This window comes from Varroa destructor, unplaced genomic scaffold, assembly GCF_002443255.2.
Source record: "Varroa destructor unplaced genomic scaffold, Vdes_3.0 BEIS01000005.1, whole genome shotgun sequence".
Taxonomy (NCBI): domain Eukaryota; kingdom Metazoa; phylum Arthropoda; class Arachnida; order Mesostigmata; family Varroidae; genus Varroa; species Varroa destructor.
Genome location: NW_019211458.1, coordinates 21,643,559 through 21,667,119, shown reverse-complemented (window position 1 = coordinate 21,667,119; position 23,561 = coordinate 21,643,559). Strand labels below are relative to the sequence as shown.

At 42.3% G+C, this 23,561-nt stretch overlaps 1 protein-coding gene across 3 annotated transcripts in view; it reads left to right on the top strand.

Annotated features, from left to right (window-relative positions):
• alpha-Catr (alpha-catenin related) overlaps nt 1-23,561 on the top strand; it is a 121,401-nt gene that overhangs the window by 10,926 nt on the left and 86,914 nt on the right. For 2 of the 3 annotated variants that reach the window (XM_086990690.1, XM_086990692.1), the window contains exon 2: nt 12,066-12,381. The exons of the other annotated variant lie outside the window; for it this stretch is intronic. In XM_086990690.1, coding sequence (XP_086846816.1) covers nt 12,238-12,381 — 144 coding nt within the window. In that variant the 5' untranslated portion in view covers nt 12,066-12,237. The remainder of the gene's footprint in view (nt 1-12,065; nt 12,382-23,561) is intronic. 3 annotated transcript variants of the gene reach the window in all.

Below are 23,561 nucleotides of genomic sequence, written 5' to 3'. Positions count from 1 at the left end.
CCTTACGCTTTTTATCGCTGAAGCGCGTATCTTAAGGAATGGATAATGTCCTCTTTGCTCAATGAGGAATAGTTTCGTAAGGTGAACTCATATAACTCTTCCAACTAAACGGCTATTATTAAACGAAAAAATTACCGTCCACAAGAAGTGAGGGCATTTATTAAAATAATTTTTAAAAAATGTCCTCACTAGTTTTTTCGGTACTGAAATTTATCAGTGGGCTTATAAGTGATTTGACAGGAGTCGATTTCATGTCGATTATTAGTATATACTCTATAACACTCAATAGGAGCATTACTGTGTTATCTGGTTGCTCCATATTATCGTTTTTGGAGCAGCGCCGAAATACAAGGACACTCGTCTGACGCACATATTCAACTGCTCTATATGGCACCAGCAACAAACTAAGATATTTAAAAAATATATGCTGCTTTGCATAAAAAATGTATGCACCCGTGAATGGTCTTCGAAAAGCTTGACATCGTTTCCATGCTACATTCCCCACCTTTGCTAATTACTTACCTTTATCAATCATGATATCATTAATAAGTACCGCTTGGTTACTTCTGCTATTTCAATTGCATCAATTTCAGTCCCATTTTTACCGTTCAGAACAAGCAGAAGAGTTAGTATAGACGCACCCTCTACTTCAAAATAGGGAAGACGTTTTAGCACGCAGGGGACGTTACGAACTATACATTGCCAGTTCCTTTACACTTCTCAGGGTTCCCTCACTATCTGTTGAGTCATACTACCTTTGATACAATAAAGTTGAAGATGTTGAATTGTAGCTAGCGGAATTGTGCAGCGCCAAGGTTTCAAAGTCAATCACACTTCCGACGAGACTAAGGTGGTGACGCTCGTTAATGCCCGGTCGGTCTCTACCCACTGCCACAAACAGATGTTACGCTTAGTACGGCGCACTTTGCGCTGGGCCTTGTACTTTGTACGACCATGTAAACACCATGGGGATTGGTGTTTTTGACAGTCCGCTAACAGGGCCTATCATCAATTCGGAGTTTTCCTGCACACTTTACATCAAATGCGATTGGCCCCCGCCCTGCTACGTATAAAAATGATTTTCTTACTACTACTAGCAGTTATTCTGTCGCCATAGGACCTTGGGGATAGGAGCAAACTCTGATATCTCTTTTTTTGTTCCGTTTCGGGCATTTTCTTGTTCTTCGGAATAAAGCAAGAATCACTCTTTGAGTAACCTGGGTAGTAGCACCTCGGTTCTAGTAGTGCAAGCAGAAGCGATTACCCAGTCCGCGGTGGCAGTAGCGACGGCTGCTCGGAAGCCTCGTTCTGCAACCTCAAGTGAACGGATCCCCTGAAAGTCATCTTTTTTTAAACAGACCACAGACGCTCCGAGCGCGGCCAAAGCGCCACGAACGCGTTCTTACTACTATAACTGTTGCTGCAACTATAAGGGTGAGAGCAGCTTTGATGAGCAACGTCCACGGCCATCCGTGTCAGACTCTGTCTCGCGCAGATTTCTGTCTCTTCCTCTCGTTTCAGAGAAATGGCGCCGAGGCGCTTTACTTTGGAGAAAGGCCGTAGTTTCGAGGAATGCAGTTTTAAAGAGAGGCAAAAGAGGCGGCAAGAAACGAAGGCCAAGCCTCGAAAGCCTGAAAGGCTATCGACGCACCAGGAACGAGCGCAGGGATGTACCGAAAGGAGGGGTAAACTTGAAATAGGCGAAGCATGTGCAAATTTAAGATGGAATGTATCTGTTCATGATCGAGAACTGAGTAGGAGAATGAGGACGTGCCAAGAACTACGGCATCTGAACTGTGGATGAAATTGGCGTTTTAGCGCAGTCATCTCTTGCTTCAAACACCACTGCATGAAAGAGTGAATACATCCCGATGTGTGCCGCGAAAGTTTTGCGTATATTGAATATGTGAGCAGCACTTAAACTACATGCAAAGTAATGTTATTGCTTAGCATAATCCGCCTGTTTTTAGCTCCCGCCAGCCAGCACACGTATACAGATCGGTTCGGGTACTGTAAATTGTAATACTCTAGCATCATAGAAGCAAAGTGGCGACAGTTTTTGTTGTGCCTGTCATATCCTGTTCCCATAGAATATTTAGCCGAAAGAATATACTTTGGCCAAAATTTATGTATCCCTCTGGGACAGACATGCGCCAAGACTGCAAACTAGTTTGAATGGCATCCTATATGGCGAGGTTGGCGGGGTAAACCGGTCTCCCAGTTGCCCAGTCAGTTGACTACTAACACTAACAGGAACAACAACTCTGCTAAATATGTGTGTTCACTCAGCTAAACAGCCGAAGTGCTATGATTCTTTGACCTCAGCGACTATGGCCTGAACGCAGTATAGCGCTCTAAAGCTGGCTGAAAATCCATCTACTGTAATAGCCACATTAGCCTTGGCCAGTAACAAAGAGAAAGGTGGTAGCTATTCTTAGGGGGAGGCGTTGTTGTTGTTGTTGTTGTTCGAGAGAACTCTATGGGTGGGGTCGAGTGCTTGCTTTCCGGGTGCCATTGCGCGGTGGCCCTCTCGGCTTATTGGGGCAGCTGTATCTGGGGAATCGTGCAAATATGTGGTCTATATATACGAGCTGAAGGAAAGAAAGACTATCAGAGGTAGTCACGGGGCTATATGCAATGACTCCCGGGGGTATTTGGCTGCTTCTAACCGTTTTCGCACTTTTTTCCGTTGTCTCTTAAGCGCTCATTTTATTTCTACAGCTTGTGCAAGTGTGGTACCATATTCGTAAATCGTCCATGTTAGGTCTCGATCTGTTTTACGAATCGTGGATGCGTGTAGGCATTAAAGCACAGAAATTTATTGTACCACTATTTCACATTAATGAATAATTCTTCGCACATATGGTTAGTAATTTGTAGGTTCAAGTGCAGATATGGAGACGCATATCTCTGCTAGGATTACTAGCTTGCGCAAAGATACGCTGTGCACAGGAAAAAAAAGGATGAAAAAGGGAAGTGTTTCACGAGAGTATCGATTATAAATAACCAAAAATCCCCTAAGTATTAATCAATTTCAGTCACAATAGCCGAACCCGTATTTATTACACATACTTAGTGTGAGGTCGAAAAAATGTTATTGGAGGTCGGCGTGGTTGAAATAAACTGCTTATATATATAAACTGCTTATATAGAATATGGGGTCTACACGTGTGAGTTTTTTTACGGTAAAAACCTCGAAGTAAACTGTTTATGAACCATACATGTATATATATATATATATATTTATATATAGAATTAGTGGTTTTAGATCGATGTAGCTTTTGCGATTACTATTGTGCTTAACTGGCACCGTGGTGTCAGACTAAATAGAAGCCAATAATGCACTACGATCAATAACTTTTTATATTGTTAATCTGCAAATCAGACTCATCTAATCTCAGGCTATTGTTTTCGCATTTACTGTGACCTATGCCTTAAAAAAGAAGGAGTAAGTGCTAACTCAGATCGAAACTAAATGGTACATATGTCCGCAGTCTACATAAAAGAATGAATCAGAATTTAGAAGGAAATTTGATTGAGATTATTGACCTTATATCGTCAAGCTGCTCCTAATGTCTAGGAGGCTTTTTTATAAAAAAAAAAAAAAAAAAAGCTCTGCATGGTACGCACTCAAATGAATGTCTCCAGTGTGTATGCTTTGTGCCTTTTTCTCAAGGCTTCAGGCCTAAACCTTTCTATGACCTATCTCGTACATTCTACATGTTGGCTTATCGATTTCTTAAGCAACCTGATAGCTATAGTTTGAAGGGTCCGCATCTTCTCGATTGAGTATGTTAGCCTATTTAATTTAGAAAGGCAAAAACACGACCCTTTGACAAAAATAAAATATTGTTCACGTCTCACAACGTATGTTCTAAAGGAACTCTGGCATCGGCTGTCCTTGTCAGCTGTTCAATACTGTGAATCAAATTTACCGCATCTATTGTAAGAACAGTGAAGGACATTCTGTACAAGCGGAAAGATGAGCGCTAGCAACGATAGAAAAGGTTAATGTTTACATAGGCGACATACCGTCTTAAGGCTCGTGGACAAGAAATGGCTGCAGAAGAGGCAAGGTGAAAACTTGCAGCCATCCTAGGCTGATTAGCGGGATCGATTCAATGCCAAGACTAGACAAACCAGGCCACTAAGTAATGGGAGAATGAAAAGGCCGCCAAAACAAAAAACGAGGAGGCAGACCACGGTGGAACTAGCTATATTAGATAGAACAGCGAGGGCATTGCCGACCATGCTAAAAAGCAAATTCGATTTGGCCTGTTCTCAGCCGCAGCGGCTGTACGGTTTCTGATGGTTTGAATGAACAGCCGCGCCAATAACGACGAAGCAAAAATTCTTAGTACCAGCTCAGTTACCTGCCTAGACTGTAAGCAGCGGCTGTTTTGCACTTGCAAGTGTTGCCGACGAGTGTGCATATCGCACGACGAGGGCTATCTGTCGATCCACGGCATTAAATTGGCGAAAGCTTCCATAATTAAGCAAGTTCTTTATTTTTTTTTTGTGTCTTGTAGTAACGATAATAGTAAAGGTAGCTACTAAGGCTGGTCAAGCTTGTTAGCTTGATTTAGACCCGCAACAGTACAGGTCAGAATGAGAAGCGGATCACTGGCTTTTTTTTTTTTTAAATTAAATCACGTTTTCTGTCTCATTTTTGTGATTGACACTTTCCGCGCATATGTTCGTGAACATGCTAGCACAAACCGACCTATAACAGATGTTCTAAAACTAAAAATGGCATAGCAAGAGCTATGACAAGAAAGTAAAATTAAGTAACAAGGGAGTCTTTGGTGTGTTGAAATCGAGTGTCTCATAGCTAGGGACGAAAGAGTGCCTCATATAGTAGAGTAGACATAGGAGATCTGTTCTGCTACCGAACACGAACTGGACTGAATGAAAAGTTATCTTGGCCCAACTCGATGATAGCACAGTCTCTTATATATATATATATATATATATGTAAGGTCTATTTTATATCTGTACAATACGGTATATGCTCAATACATGTGCACGTCGTGTGCACTAAGTAGCCGTTAATAACTTCATGTATCGCTTTCCGCTTGGAGCATGTTATTTGATAATAAAAATAACATTGGATAAAATAAATGAAAAAATACGTTTAACTTACTAAAATATTTGATTATGTGCAGACAACATATTAAACCCGTTTGACATATGGAATTTATATATCTATATAAAATCGCCGGGCCATCGTTCCACTATTAAGGTTGGTACTGGAGAAAAAATTGCGTGAATGTCCTTCTTTAGTTAGATATGGGCCTTCTTTATGCAATTAAAACTGGTACTATATATATATATATATATATATATATATATATATATCTATTAGTTAGAAGTACGTGCACAAATAAGAACGGATCCTGGTCGTAACTGGTTTAAATGAAAGTGTTTGCGTGCACGATTTTTCAAAAGCTCTTTAGCCTGCCCAACTCATACAAACCTTCTCTTTCTCATTCTCATTCTTGATACTACAGCAAATTACATACGTTCGCGTCAAACGTTTGCGCTGTTCCTATCATGACTCAAGGATTGGCTATAGTAGTTTTTGCGAAAAACGTTTTGAGGTGTATTCAGCGTGAATGTGAAGTTGACGATTAGCGTAGACCTCGAATATACCTGAATTTATTTTCTGCTGCCTTGATTATCCTACACAAATTGCAGGTGGACGAGCTTTGTCTTATTCTATGATTCGAATAAATTTCTAAATTGCTTTTTTGTGGTGGATATGCCAGAGCTGTTTGCGCATCGTTAAAGGCGTCGCCAGCAACGACTTCGATGGTGACGTCCGCGAAAGCCTTGCCGACAAAACAGGACAACTTAAAAAAGCCGGTTGTCCCGGGAGTACAGGAGTAAAAAGGAGAGGCGGCGATTGAGACTAAGGATAAAGAAAAAATATATGGGCTACTACAAGGGGAGTGAAGAGAAATATTTTGTATATTTAGCCCCATGAACAACGGTTAGTGGCAATACGAATGACTTTGGACTTTTTTGTTGCGAGCCGAATAAGCTCCTGGCGCTGACGAGGACAGCGTAAGTCCGCAGGGAAAAGAAAGGTCCAAGAAGCGCAGATTCCGTGTTATGGCATTTTAAAAAAAGAAATATTAAGGGAAACGCATGCGATTCGGTTATTCCACAAAATCACCCCCTCGCCGTGTTGCTGCGAGCGACCGCCCTTTCCTTCTTTTCTCGGCCGGTGTCGTGCGTCATCATTGAGGACGCGCGCAGAACTTTCGTTCGTTGGTGCCCTGTTTTCTTGCGGCACTAAAATTTCCGGACACCATCAAAAGGAAGGTTCCCTTCAGGCAATCCTGACTCAGCTCTGTAGCTGGTCGGCTGCTTAAAATTGTCATAGGTTGCCCCTTTCCCGCCAACTGGCACAGACGAAGTACAAAACACGGCGCATGTGCAAAGTCATGCACGCGCAGCCAGGCGTCAGCCTAAAAAACCTAGCCACCTTAGCGGAAAAGCACGCAGCGAATGTATGTAGCTTTCTTTGCATTCCTTGGCCCATTTTGGTACAGCCATCAGGACCATCAGATATTAAGGAAGACACTTTAGATTAGCAAATGGAGTACTGACAGTTGTGTCTCCATTTCGGCACGTGTGGCCGTACTTCGTCCTGTCTCAAGCCGATGATAACTTACAAAATACAAACCATAGCAGAAACTGCTTAACGAAGAAGTGCATAAAATAGACCTCTATTGGGGAAAGGAGGGAGTCGTCGGAAGATGTTTATATAAAGGTTTTGCAGATAAGTTCACAGAGTACAGATACGTCATATTGTAGTGGCTGATCAGAGGGATTGCGCCGATTCCAGTTTTTCAACACTTTTAGATGTTTCAGTGTCTAATCTTCGCAATTTAGTCTACTGATCCGGCTCGTATCAGAACTATTATTTGCGTAGCAAACAAATAAATACAGGATAAATTACTCATCAGGAATCTTCGCCGGACGACTAGAACAATGTATTCCTGTAATATTATGTCGCACTGTGAAGAGACGGTCTACAAATGTGTGTACGGCTGATCCGGGACGAGCACGTCTCATTCGTCATGCCTCCTCGTTTACTGTTGCTGCTGTTTCTCATGCATGAGATGCAAACTGTTCGCTTAGTCGTACGGCTATCGTCTAAGCTCCGTTGCCTTCCTCGGCAGCTACCGCGCCGGAAGTAGCAAAAGACTCGCCTTGGCTTCGGTACATCGCCTCTAGCATTAGATAAATGCAAATATGTATAATCGTCCGGTGTGAAAGGAATGGGTCGCAACATGAAACAATTGCAGATGCCATAAACTACGGCCAATCGCAGTCATATAACTAATTATATGAGTCACCGGGTGGCAATGTTTCTGTTTATTCGCGCTAGACCTTGGCGACGACGACGACGACGACGACGACGACGACGAACGGTGAGAAGAAAGATAGCTTCCTCATGATGATACAAATTGTTTCGTTTATTAATGCGGAAGATTTACACAGAGGAACGACATGGATGAAAATGACGATCATTGAGCTATTTCAAAGTTTTACTTTATTAGCATTGACCTTATTACTAATCGTGTAATTACAGTATTACTGTTACAGCCATTGTTGTTATAACAGAAGGTGCGAGCACTACTTGGCATAGCTTCAGAAGGCCGCATTTACTGGGCGTAAATCTTTATTTCATTTGTCACTGTCTTATGCAGAGAGACGATGCAGGTAATATACGTTCTGTTGCGGCGCAGTAAGACGTTAGGTCTTGAAGATTGAAGACTGCGATGGTCTCTGCAAAAGGCTGCAAGACAGCTTCAGCAAAGACCGCAATGTCGAATATGATTCCTATCAGTAACGTAGCACCTCATTCATGATAAGTGAACTCGCTCATCGAGTGTGATATAATAACGTTGTTGAATCCTTCCAGTCGGATATGCAAATTACGGCAATTTGTTATACCCCGCAAAACGGTAATATCTTGAGAACTAGCCTGAAAAACGTATATATCTATCGAATGGTAGATTCTGCTCATCGCTAGAGTCATTCGAATAGATATGATGCTATACTAGCGTATCGTAAGATACGTAATGCTCACCTGTCAGCTGGCGTTTAAGGACCCGTTTATCATACTACTTCGAGAAATAGTCACGCTTCTTATGTGTTTTTTGAAATCTGAAGCTAGGGAGCGTACGAAACAGATCATTGAGTGAGACCAAGAAACACTGACACTTTGACGATTGGCACCGACTCAGAAACTCATAAAGAGTGTAGATTATCATCCAGAACGGATTCTATGGATTTTATCACATAGACGTATATTTCAATACCGCTACGGCATCTATGGGGGCATTAAACTGTGATTAAGGCGACTCTATATTGGCATGCGGTCTCGGAGTATTTCTTGAAAGATATGGTTCCCTCAACGCTTTGCTGCGGACTTTCGATTCAAAGCAAGGGTCTTTCTAGACGAGCGGGTCCCCGCTGCTGTATCTCGAAAAGAGTATGTTCCCATTATTCCATAGGGCGTCTGCCACTGCCTTCTGGGGGGCCTATCGACACACTTTTCGGGTTTTGTTCCCGCTTTTTATTTTGCACCTTTTCCGAGAGCTCCGAAGAATCCACTACTTTCCAGGTCGATCGAAGCATAATGCTGTGCAGGTTCGTTATACTATCTACTCATACCTATTTAATGGAACCTTAGGCTATCCCACGTTTCCTGCGCTAAATTCGTGCTCGCGTCAGACAGTGCGCAAACTGGACGCAACTGTTCGGAAACGCACGCTCGATGTATCTCAGCTCCATAGTAAGCGTCCTGTCCCACTTTCCCGTGTGTGGTACATTAACCGTGGTATGTTTGTTTCTGCCGCTAAGCACAGAATGATCACAAGTCATCAGGCCAACAGACAAACCAACAATGCAAGCTATCAGTTGCGCTTGGTTGCACTATGAGTGTAGTGATCCTCTCACAGTAGAGACCACCCCTTCAGTCCGGATTCAGTTACCGGAAAATGGCACATTCGCTGCCCAACTGGCCCCAGTACTAAGTTACAGCCTAACGACACGTGCCACCTCACTGGGTTGGCCCTTATCTCAGATTCACCTCGACTGCTATCAACTCGAAGTCGACCTATTAATCTAAATGCGCGTGTTATATAATGACATGCCGGAGTGATGCAGCTCGCGCGTAGTTCTAGCAGTCTCCCTGTCTTTCTTCCGTTGTATATATATCTGTCCATTAAGTCATATCGTGTATGCATATTAGCGGGTCAAAGGTGCTGTGGCTTCCCTTCCTCGATGGCTATTTGTAGAACTCGAGTGGAATCGGCAGCGGGCAACAGTAATACAAATCGCGGGTCCAATATAGTTCCCATGATCTCTGTCGACCTGAACGATCGAAAAATCCTACCGCCTACGTTGTCTCTATGTATTGGCCAGAACTCGTTAGCTGGCTTCTCCGCATTATGTCGTCCTCACTGACTGCTCGCGTCGCTGCTGCTAACGACATGTGTTTGCGTTAGGGTAAATGCGTCACGTCGGATCAGTTGCCGACCTACCTCCAATAGTAGCTAAATAGTAACAGAATGGTACTGGTGAGAGATCGAGAGTCTGCTATCACCACTCGAATGGCAGTTATAATATTTGTCGAATCAACGGCAAATTAGCAAATCGATCTGGCCTGTTAGTACGTGGAAATCTTGGCCTTGCCTACCTGACACGGCCTTTCCTGCTTGTAGCTAGCTAGCTAGCATAGCGATTGACCAAGTTTTTGAATTTATTATGAGATAATGTGACTGTATGAACGATCCAGTTGGCCAACAAACGTGTCTTCGTGTTACGATTTTGGTCCCTCATTGATATTCGGTAATATATTAACTGGGCAAGCGAGCAGAAGTAAAGATTCCCTATAATGATCGAACGAGGCAAAATTATTGTTGGCACACAGAAACGCATGAGTTGGTAAAATTTACGATATATACGCTTGAGCTCAGATGTTATTGTTAGGCGAACGATGTTTAGGATACACTTTTCGGATTTTAGATTTAAAAATTTCTACGGAGAACTTAACTTAACACAGTGATTCGTGACGAAGTTGGTCACCTGCTGAATATAGTGCGCCCTTAATAAGCATTCTAAGAAAGTTGGTTATCTATTTGCTATAGGTTACGATTTATATCTTTTAAAGAAACGAGCCGTCTACCTATTGGCGGTATCATAGTGTCTTGACTGGTCCCACGACCGGGAACGATCATCTGCAGTGTAGCGTGCATGGCGGCAATATTTGACTCTTCTCAAGATAAGTCCATTCTTGGAAGAGGAGAATAACCAAGACAACCTAACACAACCGTTCGCCGCTGTAATACTATCATCCTATAAGCCCATGTTATCATAGTACCTGGTCGAGTTGACGCACAGCATCTGAACCGACGACCTTGACCCCTTGTTTTGGATCGTGATGGTACTAACCCAGTCTTGTTCCTGTCGCTGCTGCATTAACCACGTTACCGCTCTATTTGGCTTTTGTTACCCTTCTCTACTAGGACAATATGCAAATAGAAATTCGCTAAATGTCTCGTATGCCTCCATCTGTTCGGAGAATGTCCTAAATGATCCCTTTATAGCTTCCGATTTAAGCTATGTTCAGATGATGCACTGTACCGTGCAATTTAATTCAGTTACTTGCTTTACTCGAAACGATGCTTTTCTGATTGAAAGCGCAACACATACTGCATGTGCACGTCAAACATTGTTGTGCCAGTAAGACTGAGAAATAACACTTGAAAAATATGAAAATGTAAGCAAGTGCAGTTAGGTGTTGAAGGGTTTCATCCTTATTGTAATCCCTACTTGGTTCTGCAGAACATTCGGAGCATGACTTTGACCATGATTCTTCTGCTTCTTGTTGTTTAGTAGCTGCTATTGCGATAGCTCGCGTAACATACTCATTCGAACAGTCAGAATATACCATTGTTTAGCCCTCCCTTTTGCTTTCTTTGTTTTAGTTCGTTCGATGTGGATAAACAGATGAAACGTATGAAATATAATAGAAATTAACTGCACCCTACAGGATCAGCGCTCTGCCACATAGTTGTTCGCCGAGAGGGCAATAACAAATTGCGGGACAATACTGTATACGTTTCCAATGCGTCACAGCGTTGCGGACGTACGCATGCGTTCCGCACGTGGGCCCCAAAGATACTCGCGTATCCTTCCTTAGCCGGAGTTTGTGTATACTGTCAGATGATGAATTCTTATTCTGCAAACGGATGCCTCCGTGAAAATGCCACTTATAATCCCTTACTCTTCACTTAGTAGCAGACTAACCGGTGGATTCACACATAGTATTGCCTGGCGCATTATTAGCAGAAGTGAAGACTAAGACTAGGACGAGACTGAGATGCCAGAGAGGTTTACTTCTGAGGAGCACTTCTCTAAGTGCATATACACTCGAACCATTTCTTGTATTTAAAGAAGGCAAGGAACTTCTCATTTAAGGTTTTGTGGTCAAAAGTTCTAACGAAACTCTAGTTCAGAGCTCTGCCGTAAGCAATATTGCGGCCCCATGATTTCAGATAACAGTTGCAGAATTTTCAGCGTCGAAAAGTAACGCTACATTTAAATTTTAAAAATAGTTACATCGTTTGCGCCATAGCAAAGTAAAACCATGTTATCGTAAAGGGTAGTTTCAATATGCTGTGGAGATATTCCCGTGCAAACGTTCAGAACGCAAAGTTCTTAACATCCTGCCTCGAACTTCACAGCTACGCTTTGTGGCTCTCGACAGGTGACGACGGATCTTTGCGGAGACAGGTCGCTGCTTCCGACCTGCTGCGTCAAGTACAGCCGCTATTGTTTAAATGAATTATAAAGGTCAAATACTAAACAACGTAAATATATATACTATTTTCTTTTATTGAAATACAATAATATAAAACAAGTGTCTGTTATCGACCCGATCACAGTAAAAAATAAACAACTAAGCTTATGTGCTTTTTCTTTGTTAAATGTATATATTTCGTAATAAGGAAAGCTGCAACTTGTTTGTTTTTTTGTTACAGTTTGGACACTTAGGTGTTTATTCGGTGTCAAAGTATTTCCTCGGTGTGACCGCCTCTTGTCCCAGTTTGCAGCGTACCCAAATGAAGCTTGGCAATTAAATCACTTTTAGCCGCTAGCGTAATTACCTATAAATGATTTAGAACGTCGGCCATTTTGCGTTCGGCTGAAGTAATGCAGAAAAAGTTTATGGGGATTAACCGAAAAATGCTTTTCAACATGTGTGAATGGGACATGTCATTGCTATTATTCGCTCGAAGAGGAACATGGGTGACGGCGGTCAGCTCAGCAGTACAGCGTAATAAATCTACGATTAAGGTTAGTAATAGGTCGAACCCGCGCGTAGAACCGGTCAAACAGCACGATCATGGCAACAGGCCGAAATAGACGAAGAATATAAAAAATAACACAGATGTGTGGTGGAGTGTAGAAAATCAATCGAACCGATGGCTTTGGGTGGGTCAAGGCTGAAGTCCACTGTTAAGTATTAACGAATAACGAATGATGACCCATAACAAGATCGGTCCAAAAACGGCGGTCATTCAACTATGAATTGTTATCCTCACTTGTTATCGTGGTAAAACGTTGAAGCAAGGGATGCGAAGGCCACACAGAGTCCGATAACCGAAAGGGAATACAACGCAGTAGGAGTACGATCGCTCGAGAGGAAAGGCCTGGGAAGCACGGCCTTAAGCTCTGGCCTTAAGACGACATGGTGGCCATGTGAAAATTCCTATATGGCTAAGATAAAATGAAACTGCTCACACTAATTCGAAGGTGAAAATTATATTATTGTATATGAAATTAAATAGGGATGATATATTATAATCTAATAACAAAGTTTTTTCATCAACGGACAGGATATGTGAAGATAACCCGATTTCATAGATCCCTTCGCTTCTTTTATGACAGGAAAACGTATAGTTTTAGCGCCAGGTCTTCCACTGGCTAAGGTCAACAAAACGGTATTGGCTGCGATTTACGAAGCTCTGGTAACGTATAAGTATTGAAACTCTAGTTTACGTAACCGTCCCGTTCGATGAGAAGACGTTTGTTGAAACGATTTGTTTTTAGCACAGCTACTCTGCTACGAAAATTAACGGTGCTTATTTGCATAACGGACCTAAAAGCGACGGAGTTGAATAGACCAAACAATAATAATCGTTTCTGCCTTCCGGGAACAAGCGAAAAAATGGTCCTACACCTAACGACGTACCGGATATTAGCTGGGATGGTGGGACTGCTGTCGTGGGTCATCGCTAAAGCAGATAACTATAGTAATTATCTAATGACGGCATTACACTGCTGCGGTGTTTGACCGGCCAGGGGCAGGCCGTATAGTCAGATCAGCTTAGAGCGACTTCAGCTATGCATAAAGGCTGGTACACGGAAAACAAATAGGGAAGGCAAGATGGATTATTGGCTAAATTTCTATATACGTTATTGAATTTGATCTTGGTCATATTTTTTGTCGTCCGAACCCGAGTTGAAGCGATAATTAATGCTGCACTAATATTCGCGATGGCCTAACGTCAAATATGTGTTAGCACATTTGATGCATATAATGGGCAGATACGTCAACCCTTACCGCAGCAGGCATAATATGCCCCAGTATTAGACTTATGTAAATCACCTATTACTGCTAGCTTAGCTCGGTCTTATTACCTGAGAACGCTGTATTCAAGAGCCAGCTATACGTGGCTAGGAAGAAAAATAGGCCGTTCCTTCGCGCCACCTCGGAAATTAAGTAACAATTTAATAATTTCGTAATCCCCGATCATATCACAGTAACGGTCCAGCTGGTAACTAAAATTACATCTTTAGTGGTGCGTGTATTTTGCATGACACTTATGTATCGAACGAATGACCCTTTTGACTATGTATGTTTGATATAGGAGCGTTTACTTTTTCGTTATTTTTGTATCCTTCAGAACCGTTGCGTTCGATGCGTGAAGTTGAAAGGTTGTGGCTTTTTATGATTATCATTACGGTCATGGTCGGATGTGTAAACCTTGCCGACTATTTCAACCCCACTAACGACCTGACCCAATATCCGCACGGTTCTCATAGTCCATCTGGTTTCATTAATACGACACGTGATTAAGGTTACAAACAGTAATTTTGCCAAAACATACGAGCGGCTCGTCTGGGTGAGGACAGTAGAGTTGCTGAATTTTACATTGTAAACATGTAATTACCTTTCTCCATTATTCTCTTTAAAGATGACGCTCGAGGAGTTGAAATCGACAGCCAAAGACATGAGCATGGCTCAACAGAGAAGTAGCAGATGCAAAAATTGAAAGCAATTTAAAAACCTGTTTTTTTTGCCCACTGAAGGGTGAAACTATGTTCGTTGGAAAAATGATTCAGAACTGATAAAGTATTTCGATGTGAAAATTTAGAATTGAATGAATTGCAGACGGAGAGCAACTGCGGGCACCAGACTACCGGATATACAAGAAAGCTTCCATAGTAGAAGAGGCTTGTGACGGGGCTATGACTGGATTTTGGGTAAAATGAGGTTTTAACGACAGACTAATGTGATGCGCAGGAAACCTACTGTGCGGATGGTGCTAAAGTAAACTTTGGCGGCGTACGTTTTCCATCCAGTGCACTAATAGGTTATTTAAACAATACAATTATTATAGAAGAATACGAAATAATAAGATTACTGCAACATAAAAGGAACATAGAATCACTTTCATTATAAGAAGGCTATAGATTAAGTGGAATGTGTCCAAAGACTAGAATGGGTAAATAGGATAATTGCACGAAGGTAACGGAGTGACAGATTAACTAAATTAGGAAAGCTGAAAAAGGATACTGGGTCTTACGTTACAGCTTAGGTAGGCAATCAAATTCGTCAATATTAGGGTAAGTAGATTGATGGAATATAGCTCTAACGGAGCATGTATATCTATATATACGAAAGGAAGAATTGTGCTACTGCAAGTAACTAATGGACTGCGTTAGGTTTAGTGTAGCATCTGATTAGCTATATCAGTTTACGGATATCTGTTAAGTTTAGCTACAATAAAAGATTCTATAATTGTTTACTATATTTTAATGGCATATGCATGGAAAACGTTGATGACTGTAGGACAATTTCATATAACGTAGAGAATATATTCTAATTGAAGATGAATAAATAACAGTGACTGTCGATCCTTATTAAACTGTGAATTCACGGACACCAGTCAGTTCATGGGATAAATAGATGAGAACGACAACAATCGTAATGAAGATACAGTAGCGTAGCTTAGACACGTGACCAATCTATAGTAACGTGTCTCTGGTACACCAGCGTAGTGCCACCTAAATTTGGCGTATTCTTATGTCTAGACTTTGCAACAATTCACAAGAAAGCAGGAAGCTTTCAGACTTATAATTTGACCTCAACAATACAGCAGGTCCTTGCAACTGGGATTTTTTCCAAGATTGACAGTGAATTTTTGCGCAGTCCAGTTTCTCTAGCAGTTCACTGATTTCAGATTCCTAATCGGGCAGAAGTACGAAAATCTGACAAAGACAAAGACAAGTAGATTGCAGAGGTGAGCCACTGCTAAAAAATTAAAATTTCCGTTGGAGCTCCATCCATCGGATTGTTACATGTTAACAGTAACAATGAAACGGCAAAAATGAAGTTAACCTTGCACGTGGCAGGCATCTCTCCGGGGATCTCAAACGAAGACCTCTGACGTGGGTTTTTGATCAAGGGAAATGGTAGTCAATCTATGTCTTCAATCTATCATAGCTTCCTCTAAACTTTTAGCTCAAGGAACTCTATATTTTTAGCGGCTGCGTCATTAGAACCGGCGATAGAGACCTGCTTATATAGTTGCTTCGTAGGGTGGGCGTCAGTTCGAATGCTTGCCGGTCTTTCGTATACTTGTTTCTAACCCATTTAAGAGCAAGCGCTGTACGAACGTTACATAGAGGCCAGTGCTCGAAGTCGTAATTAAACTTTGGCGTATCCACAGTCACGTCTCATGTCACGTCTGAAATGAGGAATCACTTGTATCATCTATCCATTTGCTCGGATCTAATGTGTTCTCCGTCTTGTACAAATGATAAGCAGTAGTGGAAATAGCGATAAGTTGATGAGCTACCCGTTCTGTCCCAGTAGTGATGATTTATTCGATCAATCTACATGCTCAGCATTTTTTTGTAGCAGGGCTGTGCACAAATTCCCGCTCTTGATTTCCCGCTCGCTTTTGCGTTTCCCTAGCTTTTCTGTATGGTACAATTAACTTATTTGGTTCGATGATAGCCATTATGCAGACGGGTAGCATGTAGGTAGCCTAATATTGATGTCGACCAACGATTCACCGCTATTCGTCGTAACAGCTGCGAAAAACAATCAGGCCTACACCGCCATCGGTCCGATGTGTCCATCTGGATGTTAGTCTGAAAGGGAATAAGCTTAGGAGCCCGTACGCGTACTTACGTTCGAAATATCTAATAGATATATGGGCAGACATTCAAATTTATTCGATTTGATTGCCTCGTTACCGTCACTGCAGCCAGGAACACGTCAGGGAGTACAATAGGATAATGATAGCGTGACGACATGGTTCGCACACGTCAAAACGGAGCCAACTCATTTATTTGTAAAATCGCGCCGCTTCCGTCCCTATCGCCTGTTCTGTTTCTATAGTGAACCAGTGCCGGTCGTTATATGAAGTAGCCAATGGATGATTATGTGTTGACGAAGGGGGGTGGTTCTTAAAGGGGACGGCGACGGAAAAAAGATCGTAGCGTGTAGCGTTGGGTTTCAGCGTCTTCACAGTATTGATACGAAGGAATCCGTCACACGAGTCTTCCGAATATTTACTCTGTATGAGGAAACAAATGCGAAAGAGCCAAGGAACGAGTCATTCTTTAACAGTAAAATCAACGTTAGCGAGCAAACAAAAGAAAAATGGCGCCGCGAACTGGAGACAATTGTTCATTGAAGGTTATTGAAGGTTAGCGCTTTATGCGTGCGCGATCCCGCCACAGCCATCGAAACAGAGACTCTGGTGATGTTTGCCGCATAAAAAAACAATCCGAGAATACTACGTCTACCTTGGCAAGTACTTTCGCTCCGTTTCCCAGTACCCTCCATGAACAATTAAATTTGCTCAATTTAATTTAGTAAGTTCTACTCTCGAAGGCCATTCGCCGAAAACGAGGTCGTGCTTCTCCCTTACTAACAGACACGCATACACACTGGCGCAATTCCTCTTTCACATTACCTCTGTCCTCACCGCGAATGTAGGAAACTAAAAACCTTTCTTTTTTTGTACCGCCAGCATTCGACGTTTAGCCAAAGCAAGTATTATTCACAGTTGGTCCTTTCGGAGATGACGGCTACATTTTACGTGTTCGCAATGCTATATGCGTACATCTAGTCACGCACCAACGATCTGCTCAAAAGGCAGAGCGAGGGTAAGGTGCAGCCAGTAAGAGGTTTTAGTATATTGAAATCTAGCAGGACCAAGCCTCACCAGTATATAAGAAACTGATGTGCGTTGTATAACATTGACGATCGATGTGCAATTTTATCGTAAAAGCAATTTGTCCTTTGCTACCTCTGGCGTTTTTTATAACGCCATGGAAGTTCTGGAATTCTTGGGTAGGTAAGTTCCTGCTTAACAAGTTTGAAAGAATTTTTGATGAGTTTGTTTACTTGTTATTTTTGATGAAATTTTCAGGCAGCGAATACGAAATTTTCTCACTTAGTAATCGAGCGCTGCTCTAGCTTAGTCAAATCCGCAAGTAAGAAAGCAGATAAAGGCTGCCGTTTGGTGTTGCCTTTGGGATATTAAAATTATATAATAAGCGTGTTATGTAATAGTAAGTAGAGATAAGGCCATCCAAGTGCATTTGAGATCCATTCTGTAGTAGCAGAAATTAGTGGCTCATCAATCCCCACTAATTGATCTTTTACCGAGGTAAAACGAGATGAACAGCGTGACCTTGAATGACCCCTATGAAAAATGTCTGGTTCATGACGCTCTCTCCTTTAACTACTACTCTAAAATACTCCAGCTTCTTGCCTCCAAATAAAATACCGATATAGACCCGACGCGATTCTGCTGACAACCATTGTGCGGACCATAGTTACTGAGTGGCAAACAATCTCGTGACGCGTAGTCGCCTAGTAGAAAAAATGTCTCTTTTAGCTCACTTCAGTCTTAAAGCGATTATTTGGCATTTAACTAAATAGTCTTAATCAGCCGTACGCTCTGTAGCTATCTTTAAAGATAATAAGAGCAACTGAGTGTCGATTGCTGGCTGTTGTAGTTCGCCCCTCAGTTTTAGCCATTATTATTAGTATTAAAGTATCGCTACGATTACGATGTGAGACATAATCATATCGGCTCCTAGCAACAATCAAGAGTTTTTTGTCGATAGCGTTCGGCGTAATTAAAAAAAACCTTTCCTTTCTCCTTTGCTTCCCCTCTACCATTCCTTTTGGCCACCCTTTGAATTGGATCAAAAGGATCGTTTGTGTGGCCTCATTGGCACTTCAACATCTTCAACGCTACCCTCCCCCTCACCCCCTCCAACTAGAACCGTCCAGGAAGTGCGGATCTCCCTCAGAACCGCTCGCTGCTGCTTTCGTCATTGTCGGAGTTCGGCGGCTTAACAACGAAACGAGCAAAAAGAAAAGCTGTTATCATTACTACTGCTACTAATATATTGGTATGATATGAACAAGATAGCATACGATTTGCAGGCAAGCTACATTACCTGCAGGAATTCGTATGATAACCAGGAAGCAACAGATGTCGTGAGTCGAACGAAATCTAGGCGGAAAGGAGGTCTCCCGCTGGAAGGGACACGACGCACTGTAAAAGGCAGCTTGCTTCTAGGTGGTGGACTACGAAACCTGACTTAACCGGCTTGATAAACTCATAGCAGTTCTCTTGTTTTCTCTCAAATTTAAAATAAAAATCGCTAAGTGGTGAATGTTCTCTTGGATACGATAGACCCTGATCTGTCAGCATCTGCAGTGCAAATGGTAAACGACCCTGTAGCCGGCGGACCTATAGAAATGCTTTCACTGCGTGTGGAATAAACGAATGTATAAAGCTGTATAGATATTTCCTATAAATAGTTGATAAGTCGCGTTCGTTATGCTATCCTTCGGGCCGGTTGTAAAGTCACTTTTCTATCGAGCACTATTTCAGCTCAATAATACAGCCTCTCATGAGACAGGGTCGATGAAAAAGTAATTGTGTTAGTAGACGCAACAGAAAGCTATCGTAAGGTGGCGGAACAGAGAAGAAAGGTGCATAAAAAGCTGCACTTCTGTGAGTCCTTTTTTTCGGCTTTGAAAACTATAGCGACCGCCATTAACTCCGAAGACGCTTTGGTTTTTCGGCAGTGCAACTGTGCCCACGCTCAAATGACGCTCTTCGTCCTTTCCGTATTGGCGTCCGTCGTGCCTACCACATTTACTGCTTGCATAAGGGAACCAAATTTTTTTCAAAAGTTGCTAGCATCAACGGAAGAACCCAACCTGACTAGTCGTCAATGTCCATGGAAAAGAGCTCACGTTATTAGAAATTTCATCTGCGTACAGGCTTTCGATCGGACTGGCAACCTTGTTCAATCAAAATCAGAAGTAGGCTTGTTTACGTATACTAGCTCGCGCTTGTTTAATATTGGCTGATTTAGAAAGAAATTAAGAGAAGAGGGAGGATGCAAGGCCTTAAGGAACAGAAACAAATCATTATACAAGACTCAGAGTGTGCGTATATAAATACATTCTATGCGGTCGCTATCGTAGAATTTTAAATGTATTCTAGTATGCGTTTTATTGTTCCTGAGATCGACATGGTAGTGTTTGTGTCCGTTTGGGGATGTGTGGTTAATTAGGTCGACGCTGAACAGGTATACTGCTAGCTTGGAGAGCTAGACCGTTAGGCCTGAGTTGCTGCATTAGGCAATAATAATAGCTAAATCTTCTGTAAAGGTTAGGAGCATTGGGGCACTTGTGAAACAATATGGCATGCAGCACTTATACCACTATTATTATAATCAAAGGTAAATTATAGTCAGGTAATCATTAAAACAAATGAAAGACCTTAGTGACGTTCCGACGTCGTTTAAACAATTGCCAAACGACACATAGACACAGAACGCTCTGCGATATTCCTGTTGACGGTCTTATACCGCGGACGATAGCGATGATACCCAGCGAAAGGCTGGACGGTGCTTCAGTCGAGAAAGAGAGAGCACAGAATCATTCATAAAGCGATGTTTATTCGCTAATTTATCGAACGGAAGCAATTAATTGAGGTCATATAGACACTGAGCCATGTCTAAGAGCCGAGGCGTTTTGTGGATGTAAAAGAAGTACGAGCACGTTCGTTTAGTCAAGAATACGAGTTTCAATTCACCGCTGGTTAGCTGCTTAAAACTAGAGACCATGGACCTGCGCGGGATTTCCGTTCGCGTTGGTCCTCTGATCGTTTGTCCAACACGCGCCAATCACGTTCCCTCCGGCTGATCGGCCGGTTAAACTCTCTGTAGATGAATACCACGCGACAAACCAACATATCTATATCAGCGCTGCCGTTCTTCGGGGCCCACAGCGACAAATATTTCACCGTATTAAATAAAGGTTGTTCGCAGAAATACATTGATATATACGCGGAAATACGCTCGGTTGAGCATGATCTCCAGCTAATATTTACATTACCACTTTCAAATGCCTAGGTATTCCTCCCTATGCAGTTCCGAGCGCCAACTCTGCGTCGCCGACTCTCGTTTTGTTACCAAACAGCGTTCGAAGGGTCCGAATGTTGTCATTGTTGCCTGTAAAATGGCAGGCTTTTCATCGTTATCTCTGCTGATCTCAATTTGACAAGGTCTTAAGTAGTTATTGCAGTGTTTACGATAAGAGATTAAATCGGCATCCGGCCGCAAGACGACTTTACACCGGTGGCATTGGTAGCAATTTCATTGCTATTGCTAAGAAGAGGCGCGTTTACCCGGGCTGAATACTAAAACTGTCCGTACTTGGGTGCCATATTTTTAGCAAGAAAATGTTGGCTATGAATGTCACACTGACGCCATCACAGCAGACGAAATTTTAGTGGTGGTTAAGTGATAATGTACCCACCCACCGGATAAAGTAAACACTAGGAAATTGGTCAATTTCTCTCTGAAGGTTAACCACTCAGCGTGATGCTTAAATGCGCCGATCCAGGACGTCAACATGATAACATTAATTTTCTAGTTCAAGTAGGATTAATATGCGATAGAATGATGGTAGAAGAGTTGATTCGCCAGTAATTTAATTATTATTTAATTAATTAACACTAACTAATTTGTACAGTAATTCAACAGGTATACACCCAGTAGCAAATCTACGTGGCCTATTCTAGGTAATGGCAGTCAATCCACGTAAATGCTTCTAGATTTTGCTTTTTCCTGGTTGGATGTATTTCTGGCGCTGCGCTCCCCTATCTCGTTTTGTCATAGTTGTCGAGCAACTGCGCCATTAGCAACGTCAGAGATCGATTTAAACGAGCAGTCCTCAAGACGTGAGCGTACATTGCCCCTAGTCGTACATATACGGCCAGACCGGCAAATTACATATCGCTATTGGAAATCAACAGCGAAAGTGTTTTCAAACGTCTGTACTTTAAGATAAGCGCTTACATACGTACAAGTGCTTATTTCGTTAGTAGAGTACTTTGAGACATAATAAATCGGGCGCAACATAGACGTTTCCTTTAAACTACAATAGACTGCTGTGTTGTTAAAGCTTGTTATCGTTCATGTCCAAAGGAGGATGATCGGAAAAAGCTTAAACGTTTTTTTTTTTTTTATTTTTCTATAACGGTAGGTGTGACACGCCGGCGACTGTAGTAGCATCACGATACGAGCATATCAGCTAGAAATGGGGCTAATCGCAAAGGCCCATTCCCGCCGCTCCGAGAATCCTGTAAGTGTTGACGAATAGGACGTCAACGTTTGATGAAATACACTCGCTTTCTGTTCGTCCACTGACGTTTCTTACTAAGCGGCTAGTCTTTGTATGACTAGCAGAATTTAACGTTTCGGTAATTATTTTGTGTTAGCGTTCAGTACACATGATTGCGAACTCTCATTTCTAAACCAGTAGAAACTGGTAGGCGGGTGGATTGACATCCGCGAGGCTATCAGCTGCTGTTACTGCCTTGAAACTTGGGAGGCAGTGCAAAATGCCATTAGCTCATCTACTACATCGAAACACTGATTTCGTGCCTAAATCTACAATTCAGGGAACTGGCTTCGCTTTGACAGCTACTTACATTAGCACGGGTAAGTCGTAGCCTTCGTTTCTATCGTCTGATTAACAACGACGAACGAACCATTAAGAATGCTTCCGAACATCAGGCGCATCCTGCATCGCAGATCCCAGACACATGTAGCCAGCCAATATTGCTATCGCCGTTTGACTGTTAACGATCACATCTGAAAACGTTGCTGATGAGAGAGTACGCCTCTGGTAAACTTGTTGTAAAGGTGAATATGTATTGACATATTAACACGATACGTATGAATACTACGAGTATAGTAATCTAGCCACATTATGCCTGAACTCCAGGATCATATGACCATCAGCAACTCGGTAGAGTTCGCCTGAAGTATATATAGTTCTACATGCAAAGAAGTCCCGAGACTGCGACTCAAGGGACGCTGCGATCGGCAGACGCTAATGGTGGAGAATTGCTAAACTCGATTTCAGCGTACGGCAGCGAGCTCGAACGGCTGGTTGACCCAGGGAAAGTGAATTTTTGTTTAGCTTAACGATCCGGCCTGCGCCAGCAGCAATAGCTCAACTCAAACAGTTTTTATGGGTTCAAGCGACTGTTGTCCGATCTCATTTGCATCGATCGTTTAGCAGGAAACTTGCTAGACAGAAATGCAATGTGCATATAGGATACGCGAGACTATTGGTTCAACTGCCAAAAATGGCTAAAAATACAGAAATACGTTAGTACATCTTCTTGCTTGCATCCAACGTTAGTATATCTTGAACGCAGTCAAGAGCAACGACTCGTAAAAGCTGTTTGTACCACTTGCCTGTGCTCTATATCCACATACGTACTCTGCCATTTTCAATAACATAGTCGCCCAAGTCAAAAACACCCTTATAACTGGATTCATCGAGAGCTGCCGCAACAAATCTTGTTTTTACTTTAGAAAACAATTCGCTCAAATTGTGGAGTTTGCTACCAAACAAAGTCCACAATCGAATCAGACCAGTATCACCGTCACGACCCAGCTCATAGCACGAAACGACATGAAGAATTTATTATTGTAGTCAGCTGACGATCGTTCGGGCTAAGATCACTGAAAAGGCTTCTGATTGTGTTTTCCTCTGCCCATCAAATGGGCCTTAATGCTTTCATATATTAAAGACGGTACCCGCGCTGTCAACTATCAGCCTACAGGCAATCCGCGTATCGTGCCTTCGTAAAATATGCATGTCTGAAGAAACGGGTCCAGGA